Genomic DNA, 15,744 nt, shown 5'->3' with positions numbered 1-15,744 from the left:
TTAAAACATTTCCTTCTTATCAAATTATATTTTAGGCCTAGTTTCACTGGTCTCCAATATAGACATCCTGTTGCTGTCTTGGCCCTTTCACTTGAAGAGCTAACATGTATCTCAACAGAAATAGGTCTAAAATTAAACTTCTGATTCTTTCCTCCAAAGCTTCTCCTCCCACTTTCCTCCCCATCTCAGTTCGTGATAATTCCATCCAACCTATTTCAGGAGGAAATCTGGATCCATGACCCATCTCTCGCTCTCACCCATCACGCGATTCATCAGCAAAGCTTTGCTTTCTCTATAGAACACATCCAGAATCTCATTACATCCTACTGCCTCTGCTACTACTACCAATTCTGACTCAAGGAATATCACTCTTTCTGGATTACAGTAATAACTTTGTATTTTGCTCCCTTGTTGCTGCCCTTGTCTCCCTCTGACCTTTAAATATATGAGTCAGATCACATCTCCTCGGCTCAACATCGTTACATGGGTTTCTGTCCTTCATGATATAAATACAGAAGTCCTCACCATGATCTTCCTCATACAGACAAAGCTGACTCTTGCCTTGAAACCTTTGTATTTATAGTTCCTTCCAAAATATGCATGGCTTTCTCCCTCAACTCCTTGGGGTTTTTTTTTGTTGTTGTTGTTTAGAAACATCTTTTCCATGTGACCATGCCTGACTAAAACTTCACTTTACCTTCATCTATGGCTCTTCTTATCTTGGCTTTCTGCTCTATTGTTCCCCACAGCACATATCACCACTTGACATAGTTTTTTTTGTATTTGCTTAGTATCTTTCTCCCTTTGACTAAAATGTAAGTTCCATGAACACAGGGATTGGTGTTTGTTTTTCGTTGCTGTCTCCCCATTGTCTGAAATAACTCTTGGCACAACGTAAGTGTCCAATATATAGTTGTTTAAGGAAGGAATAAATATAATTCAACAAAATACTTGACAATATCATACATCCTATGTAAAGTGCTTACATTTTTATTTGGAATACAATTGAAGCAACTGGTTATGAAACAATTTATGAATAACACCCATAAGCTGATTTCTTATAATAGGAGCTTACAAATAATGAATATGCAAAGCCTTTGAATGTAAGATCCTCTGAAAATAAAACTGCATATGCAATTAAGGGAGTGTAGGTAATAAATGAAGCTAAGATTGCACAATAACAATTAACATGAAACAATTAAAACTGTAATTTTTCTTGATTCACATAATAGCTGCGGATCTTCTACTTCCTGGAGCTAAATAATTAAGTATTGGCCATAGTTCAATTAAATGTCGTATATTATCTCTAATTTTTCACTATTTATACAAGAAAAAAAATTCACAAAAGTACTATAAACAAAAATAGCAAAATAGTCAAGTATCAATTGCATGATATTAACAACATAGCTTGTGTCAATTGGTATTAAATATCTTTCACCAATGTCAACCATTTTTACTACGTTCATTCCCCAAACTGGAATTTGTAACCGTAAAAACAGTAGATGGGGGTATAAGTTGACAGTTAATCTTCTGGACACTTCTTTTTCTTTTAGTGCATTCAATCTCAGAGCTCAATACTATTTCAAGAAGTCAGTTATCTATATTTACATTCATACGCATTTTTCCTACATCCCCACCCTCTTTCTATCTCATTCTTACATTGCACCACAGTCTAGCAGCAGAAAATTACTTTGAGGATTTTAAAATCCTCCATCCATGATACATGATCATCAGGATGAAGCTTTGCCAACGTTTCAAGGTCTCTATACCAATGAAGCCACATTTCCTTCAAACCTTATCTTGTACAAGCAGGTTGTATAAAATTGGCCAGACTCTCTCTCAGATGGTAGAGAATGAAGTGCAAGTCTCAAGGCCATTGCAGTAAAAGTTATAACTGGCACCCACTTTTGACTCCAGGGACTTAGGACAATTTCTTTGTCAATGTTCTTAAATTAATTATGAATTTCAAGGGACAGTTATTAGATCTTAAAAGGTAACTAGAAATTAATAGGACAAAAAAAGGTAACTAGGTCCTTAGTTATTTAGCTGCATAATATGTATGCACCATTCAGGTTCTCATTAAAGGATGATTTGTATATTTGGGGCCTTCATAAATGAGACTAACACAGTGTCCTGGCAAACCAATCTAAAATTCTTCAGAGTATATTCACAATATTCTGATTATGAACCATAGCATGCAATTTTTATAAAAAATGATAATAAGCAATTTATTCAAGAATCAATGTCATTCAAGAATCAGTGACTAAACACATATGTATTCACAGTCACGAAGCTCGACTTTTTTTCACACGTGCTACTTTGGTAAAGTCTAAAAAGATTCTCCTTTCAATGAAGGTGCAGCGAATTTTCTTGGAAAAGGGCAGTATTTAGCATGATACTGTTTGAAGGTGTGGGCATAATCTAAAAGATTTCCCTAATATTAGAAAAAGAATTTAGTTGAATTTTCCAACTCACAAAGAGTTCTGAAACCATAAAGATGCCTATACCTATACTGTAAGCACTTATATAAAGTTTACATGTTTACGATAAAGAGAAATATGTAGAACAAAACTAGAAAGTTGTGCTTTTTCCTTAACGGTAATACTACCAAGGGCTCTGTGTAGCAGCTTCCTCACCATGAGAATCTTTTCAGCTTTAAAAAGTACTATTTCTTCTTTAAATTTATTTAACTTAACATACAGTAAAATCCATCCTTTGGGTTATTCAGTTCTATGAGTTTTGACAAACATAGACCCATGATCTTTCAATCAATCAATACTCCATTTATTTAGTCAGGTATTCTTGATGTCTTTGATCATTATTTTGTAGGCTTCAGAATACAAATCCAGCACATATTTTGTTAGATTTATATATAAAAATTTACTTTGATTGTATTACAAATGGCGTCATTTTTCTAATGTCAGTTTTCAGGTGTTCATTGCCATTAAATAGAAATACAACTGATTTTATACTGACTTTGTATACTGCTACTGTGATAAAAATAAAATAATTTTAAAATAATTTTTATTTATTTAAAAATAAATTCTGTGATATTTTATCCATAGACAATCACGTTATCTGCAAATACGGCAAGATTTATTTCTTCTGTTGCAACTGTATGTGTATTCCTTTACTTACATGTCTTGCCTTATTGCATTGGCTGGGATTTCCAGTAGGTCTTGAATACAAGTGGTAAGAGTGGACATCACTGCCTACTTCTCAGTTTTAGAGGTGAAACACTCATTCATTATGGGTATGATGTTAACTGTTTGATCTTTGTATATGCTCTTTATTAGGTTAAAGATGTTAATAGTTTGCTGAGGTTTTTAATCATGGCTGTTTGTTGAATTTTGTCAAGTGCTTTTTCTGCATCTACTGAAATCATCACATGCTTTTCTTCTTTTGTCTGATTACATGGTAAATGATATTGATTGCTTTCTAAACATTGGACCAGTTTAGATGATTGTAATGTAATCTCCTGGATGACTGTAATGTAATCTCTTTCTAATGTATTACTGGATTCCATTTGCTAATATTGTGATAAAGATTTTTTTTGTGAAAGAAATGTTGGTCTGTAGCTTTCTTTTCTTATAATCTTTTTGTTCAGTTTTGGTGTTAGGGCAAAGTTGCCTTTATAGAATAAGGTAACAAGTATTATCTTCCCTTATATTTTCTGAAATAGAATGTATAAAACTGGTGTTATTTTTTCCCCTAAATATTTAATACAATTTTCCAGTGAAACCATGTGGTCCAGGAGTTTTCTTTAATGGAAGATTTAAGGTACGTGTCCTATTAATAAACATAAAACTATTCAAATTATCACTTTCTTCTTGAATGGCTTTTGATTATTTGTGACTTTCAAGGAATTTGTTCATTTCACAGACATTGTTAGATCTATGTACAGAGTTTTTGTAGTATTTCCTAATTACTATTATCCTCTAATACCTGTAGAGTCTTTAATGTTAGCTCTATTTCATTCCAAATTAGGTAATATGTGTCTTTCCTCTTTTTGTCTTGGTCAATCCAGCTAGAACTTTATCATTTTTTATTTACCTCTTCAAAGAACCAGCTTTTGGCTTCAATAATTTTCTCTACTACTTTCTCATTTTAAATTCCATTATTTATTGTCTCTATATGTATTATTTTCCCACTGTTTGATTTAGCTTTTATATGTTCTTCTTTTTCTACTTTCATTAGATGAATAGTTAAATTTACAGGCTTGAGACCTTTTCTTTCCTAACAAAAAAATTTATATCTATTAATTTTTTCCTCAGCACTGCTTTAGCTATCTTACACAAATTTTAGTAAGTTATATTTTCATTTTCTTTCAGTTCAAAATATTTGGTTCTTTCAAAGTATGTTTTATTTAAATTTGTGACATTTAATTTCCAAATGATTGTGGATGTCCCAGATTTGTAGTTTAATTTCATTTTGCTCAGAGGATATATTTTATACCATTTCAATTGTTTTAACATTCTTAAGGTTTGTTCTGTGGCCCCAGTAGTACTGCTAAGCCATATTGGAGCCTGGAAAATTCAGTAATACTAATACTATCTTCATTTAACATTTTTATATTTTGTTTATCATTGATTTTTTCATTAATTGTGAGCTTTTAATGTGTGGTATTAAAATGTTACTTATCTTAATTAGCACTTGTCTTACCCTGCTTGGGCTGCTATAACAAAGTACCTAGACTGGATGGCTTAAGGAGCAAAAATTTACATTCTCACAGTTCTGGAGGCAGGAAGTACAAGATGAAGTTGCCAGCATGTCTGACTTCTCGTAAGGGTCTTCTTTCTGGCTTGCACTTGGCTACCTTCTCACTGTGACCCTCACATGACAGAAGGACAGGGAGAGAATAAGAGAGAGGATGACAGAAAGACAGGGGTGGCGGGGAGGGAGAGAGAAAGCGAGAGCGAGATCTCCTCTTCTTATAAGGCCACGGTTCTATTAGATTAGGACCCCACCTGTATGATCTAATTTAATCTTAACTACCTAAGACACTATCACCAATATAGTCACATTGGGGTCTAGAGTTTCAACATATGAAATTTGGAGGGGGGCACAATTTGGTCCATAACAAATTTTTAGTGTCCCCTTAAATTCTGCATCTGGGGGAGGATCTCCCATGCCTCCTTGAGTCTTGCCACTGGGCCCAGGCTATAGTCTTAAGTTTACTAGTGAACGTTCAGCATGCACTGAAAAGAAGAAGTATTCTGCTATAGTTTTAAATTACTTGTTTAAAATGTCAATTATATCAAGTAGGTAGATAATTTTCTGCCTTTCCATAGATTGCCTTTTCATTTTGTTTCCTGTTTGTCTCTTTTGCTGTGCAGAAGCTTTTTAGTTTGATGTCTAGTCCCACTTGCTGATTTTTTTCTTTTGTTGCTCGTGATTTTGGTGTCACATCCAAACAAGAAAAAAAGTTGCCTAGGTTAATGTCCTAGAAATTTTCTCCTATGCTTTTTTCTAAGAGGTTTATGGTTTCAGGTCTTATGTATAAGTCTTTAATCAATTTAGGGTTAATTTTCATTAGTGGTATAAGGGTTCAATTATCCCAGCACCATTTATTGAAGAGACTATCCTTTCTCCATTAAGTATTCTTGACTCACTATCAAATGTTAGTTGGTCGATATGCAGTGTTTTATTTCTGGGTTTTCTATTCTGTTTCATTGGTCTGTGTGTCATTTTTAATGCCCATATCAAACTGTTTTAATTAGTATAGTTTTGTAGTATAATTTAAAATCAGGAAGTATAATACTTTGCTGTTCTTTCTCAGAATTGCCTTGGCTATCTGGGCTCTTTTGTGGTTCCACAGAAATTTTAGAGTTTTTTCCCCCACAGGTTTTGCAAATTCTTGCTGACTTTTTTCTATACTTTTTCTGTTGATTCCTGAAAGATGTGTATGCAAGTCTCCTTGTATAATTGTAGGTTTGTCTATTTTTCCTTTTAGTTCTAACAGTTTTACTTCATGTGTTTTGGAGTACTGCTTTCAGGTGCGTACATATTTAAGACTGTTCTGTTTTCTTAATGAATTTACCCTTTTATCATTATATAATGTTCTTCTCTATGCCTATTAATTTTCCTTGTTCTGAAGCACATTTTTACATTAATATAGCCATTCACCCTCCTTTTAATTACATTGCTTAATGTATCTCTTTTAATATCTTTAGGGTTTTTTTAGTTGCTCATTTATTCTTTTTTTTTAAAGTGTAGTTGAAACACAATGTTACAAGAGTTTCAAGTGTATGACACACAGATTCAGCAACTCTCTACATTATGCTCACAAGTGTAGCTACCATCTGTCACCATACAACACTATTAAAATACAATTGACTATATTCCCTGTTGTACTTTTTAACTTCATGATTTATTCATTCCGTAATGGAAGCCTGTACCTGCCACTCCTCTTCACCCATTTTATCCGTCCTTCTATCCCCTGACACCCATCAATTTGTTCTCTGTATTTATGGATATTTTCTGTTTTTTTTTTATTCATTTGTTTTATTTTGCTTAGATTCTACGTATTTTCCTTTCTTAGTCTGACTTATTCACTTAGCATAATACCTTCTAGTTCCATCCATGTTGTCACAAATAGCAAGATCCCATCCTTTGCTGTACCATCCTTTGTTATAGCTGCATAATATTCATATATATATCAATATATATATGATCATATATATCAATATATATGATCAATATATATACGATCAATATATATATGATCGATACATAATCATCTTTATAAATGTTATACCATCCTTTGTTATAGCTCCATAATATTCATATATATACATATAAAATCATATTTATCCATTTATTGATGGACACAGGTTGCCTCCATATCTTGGCTAATGCAAATAATGCTGCGATAAACATAGGGGTGCATAGATCTTTTCAAATTAGTGTTTTTTTTACATTGGGTAAATATCCAGTAGTGAAATTACTGGATTGTATGGTACTTCTTTTTAATATTTTGAGGAATTTCCATACTGTTTTCCACAGTGGCTGCACCAATTTATGTTTCTACCAACAGCGCATGAGAGTTCTTTTTTCTCCACATCTTCATCAATACTTGTTATTTCTTGTCATTTTGGATTTTAGCCATTCTGACAGGTGTAAATGATATTTCACTACAGTTTTTGATTTCCACTTCCTGGATGATTAGTGATGAGCATTTTTCATGTGTCTGTTCGCCATTTGTATGTTTTCTTTGGAAAAATGTCTATTCAGGTCCTCTGCCCATTTATTAATTGGATCATTTGTCTTTTTGACTGTTGAGTTGTATAAGCTCTTTGCATATTTTGATATTAACCCTTTATTGAATATATTATTTGCAAATATCTTTTTCTATTCATTAGGTTGCCTTTATATTTTGTTGATGGTCTCCTTCACTGAGCAAAATCTTTTTATTTTTTGTGTAGCCCAAATAATTTATTTTTGTTTTTGTTTCCCTTGTCTAAGAAGACGTAACTAGGAAAACACTGCAAAGGCCAATGTCAAAGACATTACTACCTATGTTTACTTCTATGAAATTAATGGCTTCATGTCTCTTATTTAGGTCTTTACTCCATTTTGAGTTCATTTTTGTATTACGGTGTAAGAAAGTGATCCAGTTTCGTTCTTTTGCATGTAGCTGTCCAGTTTTCCCAGCACCATTTATTGAAGAGGCTATCTTCTCCCCATTGCATATTCTTCTTCCTTCCTTTGACATAGATTCATTAACTATATTTGAATCCCTTAACTTTTAATTAATCTATATCATTATTTTTTAAATGAGCTTTTGTAGTCAAAATGTAGTTATTTCTTATCTTTTATCTAATCTGACAACCTCTGTCTTCTAAAAGGAATATAAATGCCACTTACATTTAATGTAATTATTTTATCATCATAAGTAATTTATTATTATTTAAATTATTAAATAGTAATTTATTATCATATAACATTAATAATATAATAATTAAAATTATTTTTTTCAGTTTGTCTCTTCTCCACTTATTACCCATTATACTCTTTGCCACCACCCTGCTATCATTTCTGCCTTCACCATCTGTTTTTATTTGTCTCTAATGGATTATTTCAATATTTTAATATTTTTATGCTCAATTTTAATGTATCTATTGTCCTTTATATATGCCTGTTTAGCATTCACTACAGGCACAATAATATGCACACCTCAGTTTAACACTGTACATAGAGTTTGTTAACATTTTAAATAAAATGTAGGAGTCTTAAACCTATGGATTTCTACACTCCCAACTTTATGATATACTTGTCACATATCTTACATCTACATATTTTGAACCCACCAAAAGGGTGGTCAAATATCTGCTTTCAAGAGTCCCGTGTACATTAAAATCTTTACAGAAGAACATTCCATTATATTTACTCTGATATTTATGACTTCGGCTTTTTTGTTTTTTGTTTTCAATAGGCTCTACACCCAGCATGGAGCCCAACACTGGGCTCAAATTCATGACCTTGAGATCAAGATTCAGAAACTTAACTGACTGAGCCACCGAGGCGCCCTCAGTTGTTCTTTCTTTCTTTCTTTCTTTCTTTCTTTCTTTCTTTCTTCCTACTGATACATTTACCTCTGATATTTTCTTTGTTCAGCCTGCAAACTAGCTTGCGTTAGCATTTCTTTCAAAATAAATTTGGTGATGAAGTCTATTACTTTCTCTTGATCTGAGAATGTCTTTATTTTTCTTCAATTCCTGAAGGATATTTTCAATGGATATAGAATTCAGAGTTACTTGGTTTTAGCATTTTAAAAATGCATCCCTATATTCTGGCTTCCATACTGATGGAAAAACTATAGGCTTACAGAAAACGTACAGACTACCATCTCTCCGAAGAAGAAACTGCAGTGGCTACAGATGAGAAAGAACTCATATGCCATAGAATTAGTTCAGGAAAGCCTCTATATTAGTTTGCTAGGGCTGCCATCACAAAGCACCACAGATCTGGTGGCTTAAACAATATAAATTTACTTTCTCATGATTTGGGAAGCTAGAAGTCCAAGATCAAGGTGTCAGCAAGATTGGTTGCTTCCGAGGGCTGCTCCCTTGGGTTTGCAGATGACCATCTTCTCCCTGGGCTTTCCCACGGTCTTCCCTCTGTGTGTTTGTTTGAATCTCCCCTTCTTAGAAGGACACCAGTCATTTTAGATTAGTACCCACCCATGTGACCCCATTTTAACTTAATTTACCTCTTTAAAGACCCCATCTACAAATACATTTGCATTCTGAGGTACTGGGGGTTAGGACTTCAATATATGAATTTTGGAGGGTGGACATAATTCGGCTCATAACAGTCACTGAACAAACAGTAACAATAAAAACAATAATAACAGCAAGAATATGTTCCTGAATGGCATGTGTTATTTATCTTTGTTCACTTTTAACAGTTTTTCTGTACTGTTGATTCTCAGAAGTTTGATTATGACGTGTGTGGGCATGGTTTTTATTTCAATTTTCCTGGTTGGGGTTTGTTGAGAAATCCTTGGAATTGTGATGGCCATGAAAACCAGCAGCCCAGGAGCTTCATTTTGGCTTTATTTGACCTGATTCTGAGCTCATTCATCAAAAAGAGCTTTTTCCCAAAGGCAATTAGTTGATACCAGAGCTACCTGGAGACAGCCATTGCAAACTGGGGCAAACAAAGAGCTGACCAAAACAACTTAAAGGAAAAAGTCATAGAAGGAGACGTCCAAGGGGGGCTTTGAGAAGCTCTGACATATCCCAGGATATATAGGAAGCAGAGAGAAAGTGCAAGTTTATGCACATGCCCAAGAAAGACCCTTGAAGACTCTATTCTCCCATGTGTGGGTGACCTTGAGACTCTGCACAAGCAGGAAGTGAATGTTGAGGCAGGGTGGAAAAAACAAACTATCTGACCTGCGTTAATGGCATGCTCCCATGCCACACTGAGCCATTCAGCACTGCTACAATTTAGTTCATTACTAAGACAACAAGTGATTACTACATTTGAGCAGTTATTAATTTCTCCTCCCACTGATTCTAACATTCTTACTTTAAAATATAGCTTTCATTATTACTTAGGAATGTAAAGGCCAACACATCAGAAGATAACTACCATTGAGAAGATAGTTTGTTTTCCTCACAGACTCCAAGAAGATGGGGTACACCATGCAATGAGTTAGAGGTGGGCGGAAGTACATGGGAAAACACCAGGGTTAGTCAGGAGGCAGAGGGAGAGAGGGCAAGTATGGGCAAGAGCATTTCTTGTGGATTTTGGGGAAGGAACTGGTAAGGTAGGGTATGTAGGCTTAGAATTGTCTGGTGGGAATAATTTCAGCATGCTCTAGGGTGGAAGGGACTGTCCTTTATTGTCTGGTACCTTGCTATTATAGGATGAATCATCTCCCCATGACCCACCAATTCATATGTTGAAGTCCAACCCCCCACTACCTCATTATGTGACCATAGAGACAGGGTGTGTAAGGGGGTAACTAAGATAAAATGAGGTCATGTGGGTGGGCCTTAATTGAATATGACTGTCCTTATAAGAAGAAGAGTTTAAGAGACAGATACACACAGAGGGAATACCATGTGACAACAGGGACTAGATTGCCATCCACAAGCAAAAGAAAGCAAACTTGTTGAAATCTTGATTTTGGACTTCTAGCTTCCAGAATCATGAGAATATAAATTTCTGTTGCTTAAACCACCCAGTTGGAGTTATTCTGTTATGGTAGCCCAAGGATACTAATACAGCGACCCTGGGGTGATTATGGCAGGTGCAAAGTGCCCAGAGTGTGAGAGCCTGAAGAGGTGGTTGGGGATAGGGGCCCTGGATGGGTTGGTTTGCATTTGTAGGGTGAGCTGTTTTTTGTAGCTCTAGGAATTGGCTAACCCTGGAAGAGACAGTCTCTCCAGGGTCAGCAAGGCCCTCAAATATCAAAGCATCAGAATATGGAAAATAAAAGGTATGGTTCATCGAATTCTCTCTAGTTTTAAAAAAAATCAGAACAAAATCTTGAAAGCACAATAGTTTGAAGACATAAAAAAATATAAAGAAGTCTTGTCAGTATACCTTACCATCTTAAACAAAAACCTTTTTATAAACCAAAATGATCTATCAAAAGATAACTATATTAGAGCATTCATTTCCAACTATTACTCCTTCCTAAGTACTATTTTTCTGCTACAAAATGACAAAAACGTCTATTTTGCACTAAAATATAGAAAATGCTTGGTCCAGATTAAATCTCAGATAAAATCACATTAAGTAGCTTGGGGACATACCTTCATTTTTGATGTTAAAACAGAAACTGAAAAATCACATATATTCTTAGCATAAATATAAGTCCTGCTAAAAAAAAATAGTCCCATGATATTCTATTTAAATCTGTGTTCTGTGAAATGGAGCATATATAGCTCAGAGAAAAGAAGAATTTATTTGAATTCCTGAATAGTTGGGTTCTTAGAGGACTGTAAAGGAGGAAGTTGGACTGGTGTGCGAGAGCAGGGTCACGGTGAGCTTAGAAATTCGAATTTTTGAGAATCCATTAGAAATCTGAATTCTATCCTGGAGGCAATGAGAGTGACTGACAGATTTTAACAAAGTAGAGACTGGTCATATTTGCATGTTAGAAAGTATAATCTGGTGGACAGTAGATAGTACTGGATGGTAGAGTTGAATAGATCGAAACCAGAAGTTTTTAAAATTCAGCAGGAAAAAAATATGCCCTTAAATGAAATCGTGGTTGGATACATAATAATAATAAATAGGGCAGATAATTTGAAAAATATAAGGACACGTCCTCAATACTATTTTTTGACCAAATTAATACAGGGGAAAGAAGAGAGGAGAATGATTTAAGAATGACCGATCCCTAGACTACTAAGTGAGACCAGATGTCAATAATCTAAAAAGGGAAATATAGGCAAGGCAAGATATTTTGGAAAAAAACTGAAATTTACTTCTAAATAAGCTGATGTTGAGTTTCTCTGGAGAATATGTTTGCTCACTCAATTCATAAACCTGTTCTCCTTGCCTGCCTCTATTACAGAGGCTAAATCCAAATACTCAATTTTATTAGTCTCCCTAGCAACCAAGGTTACCACGTGACAATCACCTAGCCAATGGCATGGCCAAACACATTGCCCTTTCCCACTTCTGTCTTCCTCCTACCTTGGATGTGAGATGTATAGAATCTCAACAGTCACTTTAAGAACATAAGGTGACAAGCATGAAGCAAATACCAAGGAAATCCCTTAGTCCTTGACTTTAATAGTATTAGAGTTGAAAATCTATGCCATAACTGTCCATCTCCTCTGTTTTCTTAAGTCACCTAGGAAAACTTGTCTCTTTTCTGGCATCCAAATGCATTCCTAACTCCACCCTCCACTTGATTAAGATTTCTGACGGTGATGTCTGGAAGACGTTGAGTGGGCTTCTGCCCCCATGTCTCAGATGCACCCTGATCGTCACCATCAGGACTGCATGAGACTGAAACCACTGATTCTGGTCAGCTGGAACTCTGTCTCAGGGCAGTCACTGTGAGTGTAGCAACCCAGGGACCAGGCTGTGGGGCATACAAATGCTAGTTTGGTTCTTAAACCCAAGGTCAGCTGGCTTCACCAAAAGTGTCCTGAGTGCCTTATTTAAAATGTAGGCCTTATCCTCAGTGATTCCCATCTAGCAAGTTTGGAGTAAAGCCCAGAATCAATCACTCCTCTTTGTGATTCTGGTGACTGACTAGGGTTAGTCTATCATGATAGCATCTGAACTTGACTGGAGAGCATCATTTGCAAATTTAATGTTATATAATTTTACCGTATCTCACATTCCTACCATGTACGAAATGCAACTCCATCCATGTGCTAATCCTATTCCATGACACTTTATTCTTTTTCTCCGTTATTAATCCTCATGCTGCTGTGTTTTCCTCCCAAAAGTTTAAATGTGCCATCAACCCTCATTCTATTTGAAGAACAAAAAATTAAAACTCCTTGCACCCTCACCTTCAAAGAACATACTGTGTGATCCTACCTAAGTAAATAGGTAGGATCCTACCTAAATGAATACTGGCTTTTTTTCTTTTTAATTTTTTTAATGTTTATTTTTTGAGAGAGAGAGAGAAAGAGACACAGTGTGACAGGGGAGGGGCAAAGAGAGAGGGGTCCACAAAATCCAAAGCAGGCTCCAGGCTCTGAGCTGTCAGCCCAGAGCCCCATGCAGGTGCCCCATGCAGGTGGGGCTCGAACCCACGAGCAGTGAGATCAATATACTGGCTTTTTTTAACAACAGACTAATTCCTTTGCAATTGTCCCAAGGGATGGCATTCTTTCCCAATGCCCCATAAAACACAAGGCCTACAATTAAAGTTGCCACTCTTCTAAATCCCCAGTGTCGATTCATTTGTTCTCCCATGTGTAGAAATATCTTGGCTCCTAACACACAACTTACTTCCCTAGATCTAGGTTCGTGAATCCATATTCATGGAAGACTTCAGTTTGGGATGCCAAAATCTTCTCTAGCCCCACACCTAGTAATGTTGTATAAATTTAATAGCCATGTGAAAAGGTTAGCCGATAACTTAGCTTTAAAATTCATGCCTCATCTTCAGTAAACTTTATTTCCCCACCACCTCAAAAACAATATGGTTATAATATTATCTGGAACTATTGTCTTAGAAATTGCAGACACCAATATTTTTCTACTTGACCACAACCTTTCATTGAATGTCCAGCTGGCTGATGCTCTCACTCCTGTGACCACTGCTTTTTCACTTCTATAGTGATTTTATAGAGCTCTTTTAAGTGCTTACTAAAAACCTGGCATTTGTCTTCTGAATATTTATCACGGCCCATCTACATTGGCCTTTGTCCCAGTATATGGATCACAGGTAATTAAGGAAATGGCTTTGGTTCCCAGGTCCAGAGATGCAGAGAAAGGTCATATCTGAAATGATAGCAGAGTCCTATTACAGGCGATGTCAAGTCCCAGGCACAACCCCAGCATGCTCCTGTGTACGTCTGTAATGCAAACAAAGCTTCATAGCAGCGGCCAGTTCCTAATTTTCCTTGCAATGAGGCAAGTCCAGCCAACAGCTGACCTCATTCCTTATTTTCTTTTGGGTTGATTAAGCTAGCCTGAGCAATAAATAGGACTAGTTGGGGATCATTTAGTTTGGCAGACCTCAGTTTCTGCAGAAACTATAAAAATGGGATATATAAAGATACTTCTAAAATGATCACAGTTAGGAACTAGCTGCTTCAATAAAAATCAAGCATAAGCTGGCTGCTCTCTGGACCCGGGAATACCATGCAGGGTACCAGAAGAGAGAGCATTAAGGGAGACTGAGTGGTACAGTAGTCAATAGTTGAGTCTGTGCTGCTTGTAGTCAACAGTGTATTCTACACTGATACATTGCTGCCCTTCTGTTAAAGCCAATAAACGTTATCTTCTGTTGGCAAAAAGACATTATGGTTCATACTCCAATTACTTACTTCTAGGAACAGGTGGAGGTTACCATCCGCTCCTTTCAAGTTCTGCAATTCAATGTATCTATATTTCAATTTATCATATAGTGATTTCTTACCTAACATAGACTGAGAACTGATAATATAAAGATGAAAAAAATTTTTATGTGTTCCAGTGTGGAAGGGGCTGTCATTGGCTCCTATAAAACCCTACCGTGGTCAAAGTGGCAAGAGACACATTCTTATAAACACTCTTATCAGACCAGCAGAACTGCTGTTCAAAATCCAAGCATAATACAGACAGCCTTTATCAAGATTCCTTGGTCTCCTTTTAGGTAGACCAACTCATCTTTGCTGTTCTTGAAATATAATTTACACAACTACCATACTTTGTACAAAATTAGAACTTAGAAGCCTCTCTAGAAAATAGCTATCTTTATTATGCTATATCATACTACAGTATAATAACATTTAAAAAGGAAAAACGATCTATCAACTACCTATAATCATATACATATGATTCTTGTTTGAATATTAGACTAAATTAATTTTATCCTGACCAATGAATAATTTTAACATTAAACTGTTCTATTGAGACCAATGTGCCTGGTGAATTGAATATTATTCAGTTAATATAATCAAATGACCAATAATGGATAATTTTTTTAGACCTGATATATGTGGCTTATTGATCGAGTTGTTTGTCTCAAAAGAAAATAGATTATAGCTAATATCTCTCTCCATTTGTGTCTTTCAGTGGAAAAGTCAAGTCAATTCCCCAAGAAGACAATTTCAACCCTATGGAGGCCAGCTTTCACATAGTCTCCTAGAAGGCCGGAAGCTCTCCTGGTGATTTAACTGGCCGGTTTAATTTTGTAACATTGCTACAAAGTTTCAAATCTGACACTAAATTACTCCTTTAGCTCTCTATAGCATCAGAATCTGTGGGAAAGTAGACTATTTTCACTTCTAGCATAAACCTAGACATTGTTATACAATATAAAATAGCCCACTTTAAAACATCGGGCCAAAAAAAAAAAAAGCAAAGAAAGAAAGAGTAGATGAAAGTCATTACACAATGTTTAAATTGCACTGAATTTATATACACAATAAGGATCAAAATGAGAAAAAGTTCTTACCATTTGCAGGCAAACAGCCTGAACTGAAAGATATATCATCAATAGCCATGACTTCATCTTGTTCAGGAGTTGAAACTATTTGACCTTGAAAAACAACCTGCACAAGAAAAACAAGATGAAAGCACAAAGCAAGGAACATCACTGTCTCGAAG

The 15,744-nt window shown here is 35.4% G+C and overlaps 1 protein-coding gene across 1 annotated transcript in view; it reads right to left on the bottom strand.

Annotated features, from left to right (window-relative positions):
- Positions 1-15,744, bottom strand: part of MALRD1 (MAM and LDL receptor class A domain containing 1) — a 768,730-nt gene that overhangs the window by 723,252 nt on the left and 29,734 nt on the right. Inside the window, exon 5 of the mRNA XM_045062650.1 lies at positions 15,593-15,689. Within this exon, the coding sequence (XP_044918585.1) occupies positions 15,593-15,689 (97 nt within the window). The remainder of the gene's footprint in view (positions 1-15,592; positions 15,690-15,744) is intronic.

Source organism: Felis catus, chromosome B4 (assembly GCF_018350175.1).
Source record: "Felis catus isolate Fca126 chromosome B4, F.catus_Fca126_mat1.0, whole genome shotgun sequence".
Classification (NCBI taxonomy): Eukaryota; Metazoa; Chordata; class Mammalia; order Carnivora; family Felidae; genus Felis; species Felis catus.
Note: the sequence above shows the minus strand (reverse complement) of the source record. Positions and strands in the feature narration are given on the sequence as shown.